The sequence below is a fragment of the Sebastes fasciatus genome, chromosome 18 (assembly GCF_043250625.1).
Source record: "Sebastes fasciatus isolate fSebFas1 chromosome 18, fSebFas1.pri, whole genome shotgun sequence".
NCBI classification, from domain to species: Eukaryota; Metazoa; Chordata; class Actinopteri; order Perciformes; family Sebastidae; genus Sebastes; species Sebastes fasciatus.
The window spans coordinates 27,292,264-27,307,013 of NC_133812.1; the positions used below are offsets into that span (position 1 = coordinate 27,292,264).

At 41.4% G+C, this 14,750-nt stretch overlaps 1 protein-coding gene across 5 annotated transcripts in view; it reads right to left on the bottom strand.

Moving 5' to 3' along the window:
- The window catches only part of arid1b (AT-rich interactive domain 1B), a 36,522-nt gene extending 22,681 nt beyond the window's left edge, over positions 1-13,841 (bottom strand). For 4 of the 5 annotated variants that reach the window (XM_074615538.1, XM_074615537.1, XM_074615535.1 and 1 more), the window contains exons 1-4: positions 12,779-13,841; positions 8,201-8,392; positions 1,291-1,446; positions 782-895 (exon numbers count right to left, since the gene is read on the bottom strand). In XM_074615538.1, the coding sequence (XP_074471639.1) occupies positions 782-895; positions 1,291-1,446; positions 8,201-8,392; positions 12,779-13,516 (1,200 nt within the window). In that variant the 5' untranslated portion in view covers positions 13,517-13,841. The remainder of the gene's footprint in view (positions 1-781; positions 896-1,290; positions 1,447-8,200; positions 8,393-12,778) is intronic. The other variant, XM_074615536.1, reaches the window with a different exon arrangement.
- Between the last annotated feature and the right edge of the window lie 909 nt (positions 13,842-14,750).

Sequence of the window (14,750 nt, forward strand, 5' to 3'; positions counted from 1 at the left end):
GTCATACTAGCTTGTCGTGAAGGAGGCTAAATAACGCTACAAATGTATGCTAAAGATATTGCTATTAATTTCAATCGGTTGAAAGACCTAGTATTAATAAATGTCTGTCATAAGTTTCCAGTGAGCATTGTTTTTGTGACGTTTACATGTTTAGGTTAAAACTATAGATTATTATCATTAGAAATTAAGGCCTTTAAGATTAATTTGCACGTCAACATATTTATTAGGGCTGTCAAACGATTAACGACCGCTGTTGGTGTCCCGTGTGAAATCGGTATGTTATTATCGCGTATTAACTTTGACAGGCGGTTTGCGGCTAGCGTTGGGCCCCGGGGGCCCCATGCCCTGCCCGGCGGGCCGCGACCTGCCGGGGTGGACGGGCGGTCTTTTAAATTACAGTTCAGTCAGGGTCATTATTTCTGTTGTGTCTCTCTCTGTGAGGTCCAGTCGACCCAGCAGGAAGTATCAGGCGCTGAGAGCGTGATACCTGCCAGAGAAAACGAGGACGCCGTCATTATCGACAACAATCGGGGAGCGCTGAATCACGCCGTAGGAGCCTGACGCGACAAACTGACGGAGCTCCACCTGTTAACTTCTCCCTTCACCAGCTGATTTAATAAACGGGACAGGATGTCGGCCAAACTGCTATAAACTATTTATTTTCACAATAAGAGTCTGATAAATAAAATGCTGAAGGAGTTTTGTTGATTTCTACCAAACTATCTGGTATTTTACAACTCTGACTGGTACGTCATCACAGCGTAGTCGTGAAGTGACGTACCGGCAGGCTGGACGGCCTCTCCTGTTGGCTCAGACTCATCTCCTCGTGGTTCGGTTTCCCAGGAGTCATAGCAGCAGACTGGCCCCGCCCCCCGTACGCCTCCTGAGGCACCTCCTGCATCGAGAGACGGACCGAGACTCAACGTTCAAACTACAAAAACCCTCACTGGAACCATTTAACAAACCAGCCTCCCTCTTTAATATAATGAGGCCGAAATGCATAAGGAAAAGAATAGAGATAAATAAGTTTGGGGAAATAAATAAGGGGTGAAATGCAAAGGGAAAATTATGCATAAATAAATAAATTAATTAATACATACATTTAAAAATAAATATAAAATAAGTAAAAATTATTTTTGCTACTTTAAATTACATTTATTTATTTATCGAGTCATTTATATATTTATTTTGATTTTGGCAGGTTCCATCCTCGTGTGTGTATGTATATATCTTTATATATATTTTGTTTTTTGTGGAACATTTTGAACAGATGTGTAGTTTGAGTCGTACCTGTTGTGGCAGCGGGCGTGGCTGCATGTACGGCGGCTGGCTCGGGGCGGCGGGCTGCTGCTGTGGAGGGCTGAAGTACGGCGGCTGACCCGACTGACCGTATCCCGCCACGTTCTGCTGCTGCTGCTGCTGCTGCTGACTGTACCGAGAACCCATCTGAGGAGGCACCGAGAACATCATTGAAATTAATATCACTGGTATCATATGAAACTAGAAAACCTAAAGAATCCATCGGTACCAACCATGTCATGCTAGCTTGTCGTGAAGGAGGATAAATAACGCTCCAAACTTGCACTAAATTTTGGCGAGGAAAAACTGTCATGGCCATTTTCCAGATATGTGAATGTAAATGGGTTCTATGGGTATCCAAGATGGCGAGCCGCTCTCCTCTGCCCGGGAAAAGAAATTTGGTGTAGCTCTATTGCCGTCCGGGTGGAAACAGTAGGGATTATACAGTTCCAGAAACAGTTTGAGATAACGAAAAGGGAAAAAAAAAAGGTGTGAAAAATTTCCATAAATCGGGAGAAATGCCGGAGAATTGTGACCCTGAGAGAAAACCAGGATAGGGCAATGAAATACGGGAAAATCAGGAGGGTTTGAAAGTATTCATGCCGCATGTCTAAAAGGAGCAAAAGAATAACTAAAACAAGTTTTACTTAGAAATTATTTATTTATACTATAAGAACGGTAAGTAAACCAGTTCCAGACGTTTCATCTTTAAACTGCTGCTCACAAACAGGTTGAGATTCTGCATTTTAAAATCAGGATTGAAATGTACTTTAACACTTCCACAGTTCTTCCTCCTCAGATTGTTATCCAGCTGGAAGCACATCCTCTCCTCAGGAAGAAAAAACGCAATAAGATGTAACCTCAGTGCAATCTGAGAAGAGTGAAGCTCTGAGCGGCGGAGGATTAACTGCCTTGCTCAAGAGCTCCTCCCTGCATCTACTCAGATAACCGAGTAAGTAAGTAACACCAGTGTGGTGATGTAAGCAGGTGTCAGCCGTGATGTCTGCAGTCAGACGGAGTAACATCAGCCGCAAACTACGGCTGCCTGGGCATGATCAGGTTTTTACATTTTTACAACAAGTAGAAGATGGATAGGCATACAAACGTACAAAAGATTAAACAATTTAAACCAAAAACACAGATTCATACACCAGCCGTGTTTCCATTCAACTGTCAAGCAAATTTTAAGCAAATTCATCAACTGGTTTGAAGCGCATAAACTCGTCTACAACGAAGTTTGGTCAGAAGTTGGCGCTATAGGTAGAGATACCGATATTGGCCCAATGCCTACTCAAATAGGTGGATCAGGTATCGGTGACAATGGGGCCGATCTATTCAATTCTATGTATATATTATGGCTGTCAGTCGATTCAAATATTTAATCGCAAACTAATAAATTTTGTATCTGTTCAAAATGTACCTTAAAGGGAATTTAATACTCTTATCAACATGGGAGTGGGCAAATATGCTGCTTTATATACACATATATAACGGTGACAATGGGGCCGATCTATTCAATGCTTTATGTACTGGAACTTTAATTCCTGTTTAAGTTTTGACCAATTTGTTGCTGCATTAAAAAGGTTTACACTTGAATTCTAATTTCTGTTAATTTTTTACCAAGTTGCTGATGTATGATTTATTATTATTATTTTTATTTATTTTTTTTTTTAAGTTATTTTTTTGGGGGCATTTTCCATTTTTATGACAGGACAGTGGATAGAGTCTTGAAAAGGGGAGAGAGAGAGTGGATGCGGAAAGGGCCACAGGCCGGATTCGAACCCGGGCCGCCGCGGTCAGGACCAAGCCTTAATACATGGACGCCCGCTCTACCAACTGAGCTAACCCAGGCGCCGATGATTTATTATTTTAATAATAAATAACAATTTAATAAATGTATATCTATCTATGTATTTGTTACATTTTGTTTTACAAAGTTAGGAAAGCGATGTTTAAGTCAACATCGCCCAAAGCCCAGGTATCGGTATCGAGACTGAAAAGGTTGGATCTGTGCATCCCTACATAAATATGAATATATATTTCCATTCGATTTAATCAGGTGGGACCATTAAAGAGCTCAGATAGAGAAGTAGAGGTTGTTCCTGTAACCCATATGAAATATAGGGCTCCTAAACCCATATACAGCTCTGGAAAAAATTAAGAGACCACTTAAAAATTATCAGTTTCTCTGGTTTAACTATTTATTGGTATGTGTTTGAGTAAAATTAACATTTTAGTTTTATTCTATAAACTACTGACATTTCTCCCAAATTTCAAATAAAAATATTGTCATTTAGAGCATTTATTTGCAGAAAACTTGCTTCCTTCTGCTCTGACAATGTTCCCCAACTCTGAGGAATGTTTTTTCCAGCAGGACAATGCTCCATGCCACACAGCCAGGTCAGTGAAGGTGTGGATGAAGGACCCCCAGATCAGGACCCTGTCATGGCCAGCCCAATCTCCAGACCTGAATCCCATTGAAAACCTCTGGAATGTGATCAAGAGGAAGATGGATGGTCACAAGCCCTCAAACAAAGCCGAGCTGCTTGAATTCTTGCGCCATGAGTGGCATAAAGTCACCCAACAGCAATGTGAAAGACTGGTGGAGAGCATGCCAAGACGCATGAAAGCTGTGATTGTAAATCAAGGTTATTCCACCAAATATTGATTTCTGAACTCTTCCTAAGTTAAAACATTAATATTATGTTGTTTAAAAATTAATATGAACTTGTTTTCTTTGCATTATTCGAGATCTGAAAACACTGCATCTTTTTTGTTATTTTGACTAGTTGTCATTTTCTGCAAATAAATGCTCTAAATGACAATATTTTTATTTGAAATTTGGGAGAAATGTTGTCAGTAGTTTATAGAATAAAACAGACATTTTAATTTTACTCAAACACATACCAATAAATAGTAAAACCAGAGAAACTGATAATTTTGAAGTGGTCTCTTAATTTTTTCCAGAGCTGTATGTCATTTAGAAGTGTAGTTGCATATTCTTCCCAGAGGGGGCGCAACATGCATTCAGTGGAAGTCAAGTGTAGTGACGTCAGCCTGTGTATTTCTCACTTCCCTTGAGATCGCTACCTGGATACGTCATGAAATCGTGCTCTGAACAGACTGTTAAGCTAACACGGCATACAACGCTATAAAGTAGTCCGGGAAGTATTATTTTCTTTAAAAGTCTAAGCCGTTGCGCTACGTCTTTAGTTGGAGTCCCAACTGTGAACGGGAGAACTACTTTCTACTGTGAATGAATATAGTGCTACTTTCTGTTAAGATGTAAACGGCTGGAACCCCGGTGAGATGAATCACACACGTGCTGTTTTGGCTAGTCTGTTTTAACCACTATGTAAGGAGAAAAAGATGCATAAAACGTGTTGTTTAAGTTCAGATACTGTTCATAAAAACCAGCCGAGGTTACAAGAATGTTTTGTAAGGTATTTGACGAACTTTAGTGCCCATTTTATTACTGTTTTATAATGCTAAAAGATCGCTAATCGCTGGTTTAAACTAATCGCTAAGCTATTTTCTAGCTCTGGTTGGTAGTTTAATGATAGCGTGGTGAGGTTTAAAGTTGTATTGTGGTTTGTTTACATTACAGCCACTCTGGTTAAGTGAGGCTAACACATAGTAATGGTCTAGTACAACTGCACCGTGATGCAACAGATTTTGGTTATTAAAATGCAAATGTTAATTTAAACAGCAGTAATTCATTTGATATCAGTTCATTTCATGTGTGCTTAATATAAGTTAGTTCATAATTAAAGGTTAAATATATTAAAAACTGTATAAAAAGTGTTTGAGAAGATGGATGAATAATTCATTGTAAGTTAAAATACCAACTGTATTACAAGGTATTGTATGGTAATCCATTGGATTGTTTTGAAGTATATCCTTAGTTATTGGTTATACATGATGAGATACTGTGAAAGCAGATAAGAACTGAATGAGCAAGATTACTTACTATCCTGCACTATTTGTGTAGGTTGGTTTTTCTTTTTGGTTCTATTAAACGACAATAGAATCTGGAGGATTCAGTGATGGCGAGCCAAGCCCAGTGAGACTGTGGAAACGGTGTGGCCAACCGTAGGACCTGCCACAGAGGACATCTGACTGCTCAATTCATTTGGATACCAGATAAGAACACAAACACAGTTTTACTACCCAGGTAGTTGGGTAGTAGGAACTAAAATACTGGAACTGGAAATAGTGTGGTGGTGTATTCACATTACACCCACACCAAGACAGAAATTGCACTCTTTGGATCGTCATAATTAGAGGAAGAGGATTTCATCTTAAAGGACACTGATTTTGGGGGAATTTTCTATTTTATTTGTACTTTGAAAGAGCTCTTTTATTTATTTTTACATTTCATTTCATTTCATACTTTGACATCTATGTGAAGCATTTTGAATGTTGTTGAATTGTTATGGTGCAATAAAATTGTCAACTGTTCAATCTAAAATAACTCTCCTGAGTTATTTAAGGCAACTGCTTATCGAACCTAGGTAGATGTTGGCGTATTCATTATTCCCTTCGGCTGAGTACCAGAGGCGCTACATTCCTTTAAAGTAAAGGATGAATACAGTTCAAGGTTGTGGGTTAAAGAAAATAATCTAAATGTTCTTAAGCAGTCAGAAAGTCGACTGAAACCAGAATAAATTTGAAGGAAATCTAAAGCAGTACGGAGGGGGAAGCTGACAGGTCGACATCCAATTTCATCTGGAACCAGGGAGTTAATAAAGGACGAGTCCCGGGACCAGCGGGGGCCACCGGGGGCCTCGCTCACATAAAAGTCATTACATTTCCTCTGAGTCAAAGAGAGCACAGATGACAGCACTGACACAAGTTCCCTCAGGCTGAACAACCTGTAATGATGTAATAACATCTCTGGTCCTCCGTGATGACAATCTCTCTTTGGAGGAATGTGAGGGAGGCTTCAGGGAGCGAGCAATCTACGAGCTGAGAGAGACGACGACAGCAGATACAGTCTGAGAAAAGAAAAACACTGGAGATCTTCTCCACAGCAGCAGAAACCTGCAGTTTCCTCAAATGTGTTTTAACTTTTACTAGAAACTTGAAAGAAAAGTGGGAGTTCAGTTCAAACCAGTGGGCTACCTCTGAGTCTGAGAAGTGAAGCCAATGCTGAAGTGTCTTAGACTTGCGTTCCTTCTAATATCCAGCAGGGGGCGACTCCTCTGGTTGCTACAAGAAGTCTGATTGTATAGAAGTCTATGAGAAAATGAGCCTACTTCTGTCTTGATTTATTACCTCAGTAAACATTGTAAATATGAGTTTATAGTCTAAATCTCTAGTTTCAAGTCTTCTTCAATATAGCATGATGTTCATTTAGTAAATGATTGTACAATAAACATAATTGGGAACATAATGGTCATACAGATGAACAGCAGAGAGGTGGATTGTGCTGCAGCGGTGGTTTCTGTATACATTTTAATACTTTCCCCGTCTTTGGAGTTGATTTTAACCGACTGCAATCAAACTCTTTTATTCAGAGTACAATAATTTCCCTGTAGTCTGATTCCAGCTCCAGCTGCCAAACACTCAAGAAAATGTTCTTGTACACGATGACGCATCAGAGGCGGCATCAACCCAAACCAGCAGTCTAGAGTCTAAAAATAGCCTGGGCCCAGTCTGCACCAGGAATAGCCTGACCCGGCCCGGCCCGGCCCGGCCCAGCTCTGAAGCAGGCATGTGGTCTGACAACATCAACAGCTCTGTTGCCCTCTGAACGTCCACGGTGACGAGGCGGTGATGCTGCAGATGAATCAGCAGAAAGGCTCCGCGAACAAAACAACCAACTCTTTGAAAACCAGTGAATTGTGACCAGCTTCAGGGTGGCAGCAAACACCGAGCATCAAAATACACAAACTACTTTTTCATCAGACAACAAACTCTGTAGTACAACAACTTACCAGCCACATTTTCCAGCAAAGCTACGAATAAAAAAAACTATTCCTGCGATGTTAAAATCATCGCAAATGAGAGAGGAAGCATCATAAGATACAGACCCGGACTAAAAAGTGTCAAAAGGTCGATTGAAGGGTTTAGTTCAGATTTTCTGAAGGCGGGTTGTATAATCCCTGTTCTGAGAGGAAAAATTAGTGTTTTTGTGAATGGAGTCTGGTGGCTTTGAAGAGAGCGATATAATGGCTTCAGTTCCCCATCAGAAAGGGCTGTCTGACGGCGAGGTGAAGCAGTGAAAATACTCTAAATATAGTGTACACTCAAACTGATTTTTAGGCCACCAGACAAAAGCAGTAATTTTACCTCTCAGAACACAGAAGTTGCTGGTCTACCGCTGCATCGAACGGTTAGCTTGTTTGTGTTATTGTGTGACTTTCTGATCTGAACTAACGTGGCATCCACAGCAGTACATTGCCTAGCTTCTGTTCCAGTACTTTTTCTCAACATTTTTTGACTTTTATTGGACATATGTCAGACTTTTCTTCTGCGTTTCTCCATCTTTTTTTGGGGCATTTTCAGACATACGTCATACTTTTCTTCGGCCTTTTTTTCGTAATTTTTCCGACTTTTTCCCGTAAACATGTCGGACTATTTTTCTGCCTTTTATCCGAAATTTTTGGACATGTTATGTCCTTTTTTTCTGACACATCCGGACTTTTCTTCTGCCTTTCTTTGGAAATTTATCAGGCATTTTTCTGACTTTTTTCCGGACATATGCCGGACTTTTCTTCTGCCTTTCTTTGACCTTTTTTCCAGACATTTTTGGACGTGTTTCGGCCTTTGTTTCGGACACTTTTCTTTTACATTTTTCATATAAGGAACACCACTTGGAAGATAACGTATGATATGAAAACCCCGCAAAAAACTAAAAAGAAACAGTATAATTTGTGGTGGACAGAGCGACTCCTACCTGCTGCTGAGGGTACTGCATCCCTCCCATCCCCATCTGCCCTCTGCTGGGCATCCCCATCGGGTATCTGTGGGGGGATGGGGAGCCGTAGGGCTGGCCGGAGTACGGCGCTCCCTGCTGCTGGGAGTACGGGTTGTTGCTCATGCCGTAGAGCTGAGACCGCTTCATCGCCATCGGGTCCATCGCCGGCACCTGGAGGAGAGACACGATTGGTTGATGAGTGAGTGATTAGCTTTAGATTTACTGTTAACCTAAAGTTTCAAAACATCAAGAATGAATATTCAACCTCAACTTTGATTTAAAGAACGTGTACGAGGCGTCCTTAAAGCGGAGAAAAAGTTGAAATTTGCACATCTACGATTCTCTGACAACTGCTGATGAACATCATGTGACATAAGTATGAGCAACATTTACTCTCCATCTCTGAAACGTTTCGCCGATATTGTAGCTCGCTAGAGCCTCGAATCACAAGTTGGTCATCTCAGATGTCTGTGATATCTGGATTCTGGCACCCAACAACACAGCAAGATGACATTTTAGATGTGGAACTGAAGCCCACTGCTAGTGTTGGCCTCCAGTCTTTCCTTTGTTTAGCCTCCTGCTAACACCGTGACGTCGGGCTTATTATGATTTTAATGCCGACGCTGAATGACAACTGAGACTAAACTCTCATGTCACAGCAGATTCACTCAGACAAAATGTGAGCAACCCAAAAGCCCGGGAGGCCACTTTAAACTGGAGTCACGCCTGGGTACGCTTTAATATTCACACACTGTATCTGACACACTGACATAGTAGTAGGTGTGAGAACAGATGTTTCACTGCTGCTCAGGCTGCTAAAAATAGAAACTGGTTATGGATTTTACACACACAGAAAAAAAAAACTGATCCAGACATTTAATCTGTTGTTTGGATTTCCATCAGTCAGCTGAAAGAGGAAATAAAAACGAGTGGAGCAGCCAAGTCCACACAGCTGGCTGCTCATTGATCAATAATCCAGATATTAACAGGAGATCTGACTGATTCTCATAAAGCTCTGCGATGGATTAAATCAGCTGATTGAATAAATTAAACTGCATTAATGTGTGAAGCAAACAGAGGCTCCTGTGATATTTGTCAGATTTCATTAAATACTTAAAAAAAATACAACTTTTATTCACAAATACGATCAGTTGATAGGGGTGGGGAAAAAATCGATTCACCTATGTATCGCATTTTTTTTAACGATTTTGAAATACATTTTTTAATGCCAGAATCGATATATTTGCTTCATTTGAGTCTATGTGAAGGTAGAAGGAAGTTACCGCTTTTATTGTTGTAGTCTGAGTAACGTGATGTCATATCCGTTCCGTATCGGTCAACCAAAACAAACCACAGCGAGCCGAAATGAGAAAGTAGAAAACGGCGTAGGGTCAGCGTGGATACGACCTGCACCCTCACATGTTAAATCCAGCGTGGTAAAGACTACACATCCAGTAAAGGACGGAAACACTTTGGGTTTTGACACATTGACAGGAAAAGCAGAGCTAGACATCACGGCTAAAGCTGCATGCTAACTCTGTCACGGACAAAAAACTTTATCGTATCGCGGTAACGTGGCGGTCGAGCCGGCTGTCGCTCTCATCTCCGTGGTCTCTGTTGGACAAAGGAGGACGGTCTGCAGGACAGATAATAATGCACTATACTCATTTTTAATAGTCTCTTCTGCACTATATTCACTTTTTTAATAGTCCTGTATCACAGCTGTTACCCTGCACTATATTCACTTTTAACAGTTTTCTTCATATCCTTGTATTTTTATATCTGGTATATTTTTTTGTACTTTGTACTACTAACTTTTTTACTGCCTTTTTACTAACATGTTTTGCAATATGGAACTGTGATGCTGGAAACTTGAACTTCCTTCGGGATCAATAAAGTTTCTATCTATCTATCTATCTATCTATCTATCTATCTATCATACAATAAAGATTACATAAATCTGAAACTGTGTCTTCTCTGGGATAATCTAGTCCAGATTTGACAGGTATGGTTGTTTTTGACGCACCGGGGCTGAGGCCTGCAGCAGGCCCCGGTAAGCTGGAGGAGGTGCCTGGTGTCTAGCTCCAGTGTTGTGCCGGTGGTGATGGGCACATGGCTAATCTGCATGTGTGAAGGTCAGGGCTCTTGTGCAGGAGATGGGGCCATAATAAACAGGCTCCCTGCCAACTAAACCAAGGCCAGACCACACAGGCTGAGCAGAGCAGCACTCACACACTGTGATTACACGGCACTCTATTAGCATGACAGAGGCTGACAACAGCTGGAGAAGCGACCTCAATGACACCTCAAATCCCTTCAAAAGAGATCATTAGTGAAGCAATTAGTCCATGTCAAAGTTCAATGGAGCTGTCAGGAAAAAAAAACAGGCCGACGCAGCTTTTTAGCAAGTCCCGTCATCAAACCTCTGTTCTAAAACTATATATTATAAATATAGACGGATAAATGTGATATAGCAGTGCTTATTAATACACTGATTGTGAAATACATTTGTCTGTGTAATATATCCTTGATGCAATATACACCTCAAGTGCAACTACCTTAGTTTACATTTTATTTATTATATCTACCCTACCTATTTTACAAGTGCAATTACCTCTGTTACATTACATCTATTTTATATGTTATACCTCTGGTGTAACACTTCTGTTTATATTTATTTATTAAATCTACTTCACCTGTTTTATTTGCTTTATAACTGTGTGTGTGTTTTACCTGTTATATGTTTTACCTGCCTTGTTTAGTCTTGTCAAGTATTTGTTTTAAAGCACTGACCAGAAGTGGAAACTGTGAATCTCGTTGTATTTCATAAACTGACAGTAAAGCTTTCTATTCTATTCTATTCTATTCTATCTTACAGTGACGCCAGCTGCCTTTATACAGAACATAAACACCACCACCAAACCTCTGTTATAAAACGACATATTATACATATAAACAGATGATTGTGATATATAACAGAGCTTACAGTACACGAGCTGCATTTAAACATTACATATACACCTTCGGGCCTGTTCGGCTCGGTTAGCATGGCTAGAAATGTTAGCTTAGCCTAGCATGGCTAAACATTTTAGCCTAGCCTAACATGCTAACAAACGGAGTCACCTTGGAAACACTGACTTTTACTAACTGCTGTTTACTCATACGACCGTTACTTACTGGTACATATTAAACTGATTCATATTAACTAACATGTATGTGTGTTGTGGTAAAATAAAAATGCTTAAATGTGAATAGATGACGTCTATCTAACACACCTAGCTAGCTCAACGGCTAGGTTAGCATAGCAGCTAACTGCTAGCTAGGTTAGCATAGCGGCTAACTGCTAGCTAGGTTAGCATAGCAGCTATCTGCTAGCTAGCTAGGTTAGCATAGCGGCTAACTGCTAGCTAGCAGGTTAGCATAGCGGCTAACTGCTAATCTAGCAGAAAGAAACTATTCACATGTTACAAACTAAATATCTAAAATCTAAAAAACTCCCAAAGCAAAAGAAATCCATTTTAAAATATGAAATGGATTATATATCCATTCAGTGATTTGTTGTGACAACTAACTGTGTATTTTGTGATGATGCTGAAGCTACTGATCATTATGTTGTCACTGTCTGTATTCTGGAGCTTTAAGGCTTCTGATATACATGACTGGCTTTTATCTAAAAGTATCTCATGTTCTCTCAAAAGGACATTGTTTATGGTGTTTATGGTGTTTATGGACAATAACAAAGAGGACTTTCTGGTGAATAACATAATAATCATTCTTGGTAAATTCTATTTGTACAAATCCAAGTGTATGAAAGTGAAACCTATAGTTTTAATGTGTTTCATTCTGAGTTTCTTTCTTATATAGAAGCCCTTAAAGTCATGAAAAACAAATGCTTTGAAACTTCTTAGTATAATAGAAGAATATGAATTACAGGTTCAGCCCTATAGCCCTTAATTTAATTTATTATTATTATTATTATTATTAATATGAATTACAGGTACAGCCCTATAGCCCTTAATTTAATTTATTATTATTATTATTATTAATATGAATTACAGGTACAGCCCTATAGCCCTTAATTTAATTTATTATTATTATTATTATGAATATGAATTACAGGTACAGCCCTATAGCCCTTAATTTAATTTATTATTATTATTATTATTATGAATATGAATTACAGGTTCAGCCCTATAGTCCTTAATTTAATTTATTATTATTTTCATGTATAATTTTACATATTTTATTTGTTCTTGTTCTGTATGCACCTTGTCCTTTTACTTGAATTCAATGATCTATGAGCCATGCTGTTTGTAAATTTGAATTTGTTTAATAAAATAAAAAATAAAAATAATAATAATAATAAAAAAAAACTAAATGCCAGCTAGCATGTTAGCATAGCGGCTAACTGCCAGCTATGCTAACCTGCTAGCTAGCAGTTAGCATAGCGGCTAACTGCTAGCTAGCTAAGATGACTTCTCTGTCTTTAGTTAGATTTAGTTTATTTCAGTTTAACGACATAAGAACGTAGTTTTATAGTTGTATAGTTTTCTTCACCTGAGCTCTGCCGCCCTGCCCGCTGCTGTTCCCCGGGTGGTGGTGTCTCTGTCCTCTCCAGCAGCCGAGCAGCTGAGCAGCGGAGCCGTAGAGAGAGCCGCTCATCACGGAGGAGTCTTTCTGCTGGTTGTACTCCTGATGGCCTCCATAGCCTCTCATCATCGGGCTGGGAGCCGTCAGCAGCTGGTTGAGAGTCGGTGTAGCTCCGGAGGGATGCTGCTGCTGACCGGGGAACCGCGGGAACCCTCCCCTGCTGGCAGCGCCTCCAGCCGGGCAGCTACCGGCCGCTTTACCCGGGCCCTGCTGCTGCTGCTGCCGGGACGACGGGCTCATCATGCCGGAGTATCCGCTAACACTGCTCCCATAGCCGGGCCGGTAGTTCTGGTAGTGGTTGTTGTTGTTGTACTGGTTGGTGCCGCTGGTGCTCATGGTGGTGGTGTTGTAGCCTTCGTGGTGGTTGTGGACCGGATCCATCTGGTCCATCTGGTTCATCTGATCCATGGTGCTGAGCTGAGCAGAGAGAACCGCGGTTACTACCCCACAACCTGAGCTTTGTTGTCCGCCATGTTGATCCGAGCAAAGCCCTCCTCTTCCTCCATCATCATCATCCTCATCATCATCCTCATCATCATCCTCCTCATCCTCATCACCACCATCAGAATAATAATGATTCAACTCGGTTCCTCTTGGAGGAGGGTTGTTGGAGGTGTTTGTGCCTGATCCCAGGCTGGCATCCATCCGCTCCTCCTCTTCTTCTTCCTCCTCTTCTTCCTCTTCCTCTTCTTCCACCTCAACCTCCTTCTCCTCCTCCTCCTCTTCCTCCTCCTCCTCTTCTTCTTCCTCCTCTTCCACCTCCACCTCAACCTCCACCTTCTCCTCCTCCTCCTCTTCCTCCTCCTCCTCTTCTTCTTCCTCCTCTTCCACCTCCACCTCAACCTCCACCTTCTCCTCCTCCTCCTCTTCCTCCTCCTCCTCTTCTTCTTCCTCCTCTTCCACCTCCACCTCAACCTCCACCTCCTCCTCCTCCTCCTCTTCTTTCTCTTCTTCCTCCTCTTCTTCCTCTTCCTCTTCTTCCACCTCAACCTCCTTCTCCTCCTCCTCTTCCTCTTCCTCCTCTTCCTCTTCCTCTTCTTCCACCTCAACCTCCTTCTCCTCCTCCTCCTCTTCCTCCTCCTCCTCTTCTTCTTCCTCCTCTTCCACCTCCACCTCAACCTCCTCCTCCTCTTCTTTCTCTTCTTCCTCTTCCTCTTCTTCCACCTCAACCTCCTTCTCCTCCTCCTCTTCTTCTTCCTCCTCCTCCTCCTCCTCTTCCTCCTCCTCCTCTTCTTCTTCCTCCTCTTCCACCTCCACCTCAACCTCCTCCTCCTCTTCTTTCTCTTCTTCCTCCTCTTCTTCCTCTTCCTCTTCTTCCACCTCAACCTCCTTCTCCTCCTCCTCTTCTTCTTCCTCCTCCTCCTCCTCCTCTTCCTCCTCCTCCTCTTCTTTCTCTTCTTCCTCCTCTTCTTCCTCTTCCTCTTCTTCCACCTCAACCTCCTTCTCCTCCTCCTCCTCTTCCTCCTCCTCCTCTTCTTCTTCCTCCTCTTCCACCTCCACCTCAACCTCCTCCTCCTCTTCTTTCTCTTCTTCCTCTTCCTCTTCTTCCACCTCAACCTCCTTCTCCTCCTCCTCTTCTTCTTCCTCCTCCTCCTCCTCCTCTTCCTCCTCTTCTTCCTCTTCCTCCTCTTCCACCTCAACCTCCTCCTCCTCCTCCTCTTCTTTCTCTTCTTCCTCCTCTTCTTCCTCTTCCTCTTCTTCCACCTCAACCTCCTTCTCCTCCTCCTCTTCTTCCACCTCAACCTCCTCCTCCTCCTCCTCTTCTTTCTCTTCTTCCTCCTCCTCTTCCTCTAAAGTTATTAAATTAATGTAGTGGAGTAAAAAGTACAATATTTCCCTCTGAGATGTAGTGGAGTAGAAAGAACATGGAAATACTCAA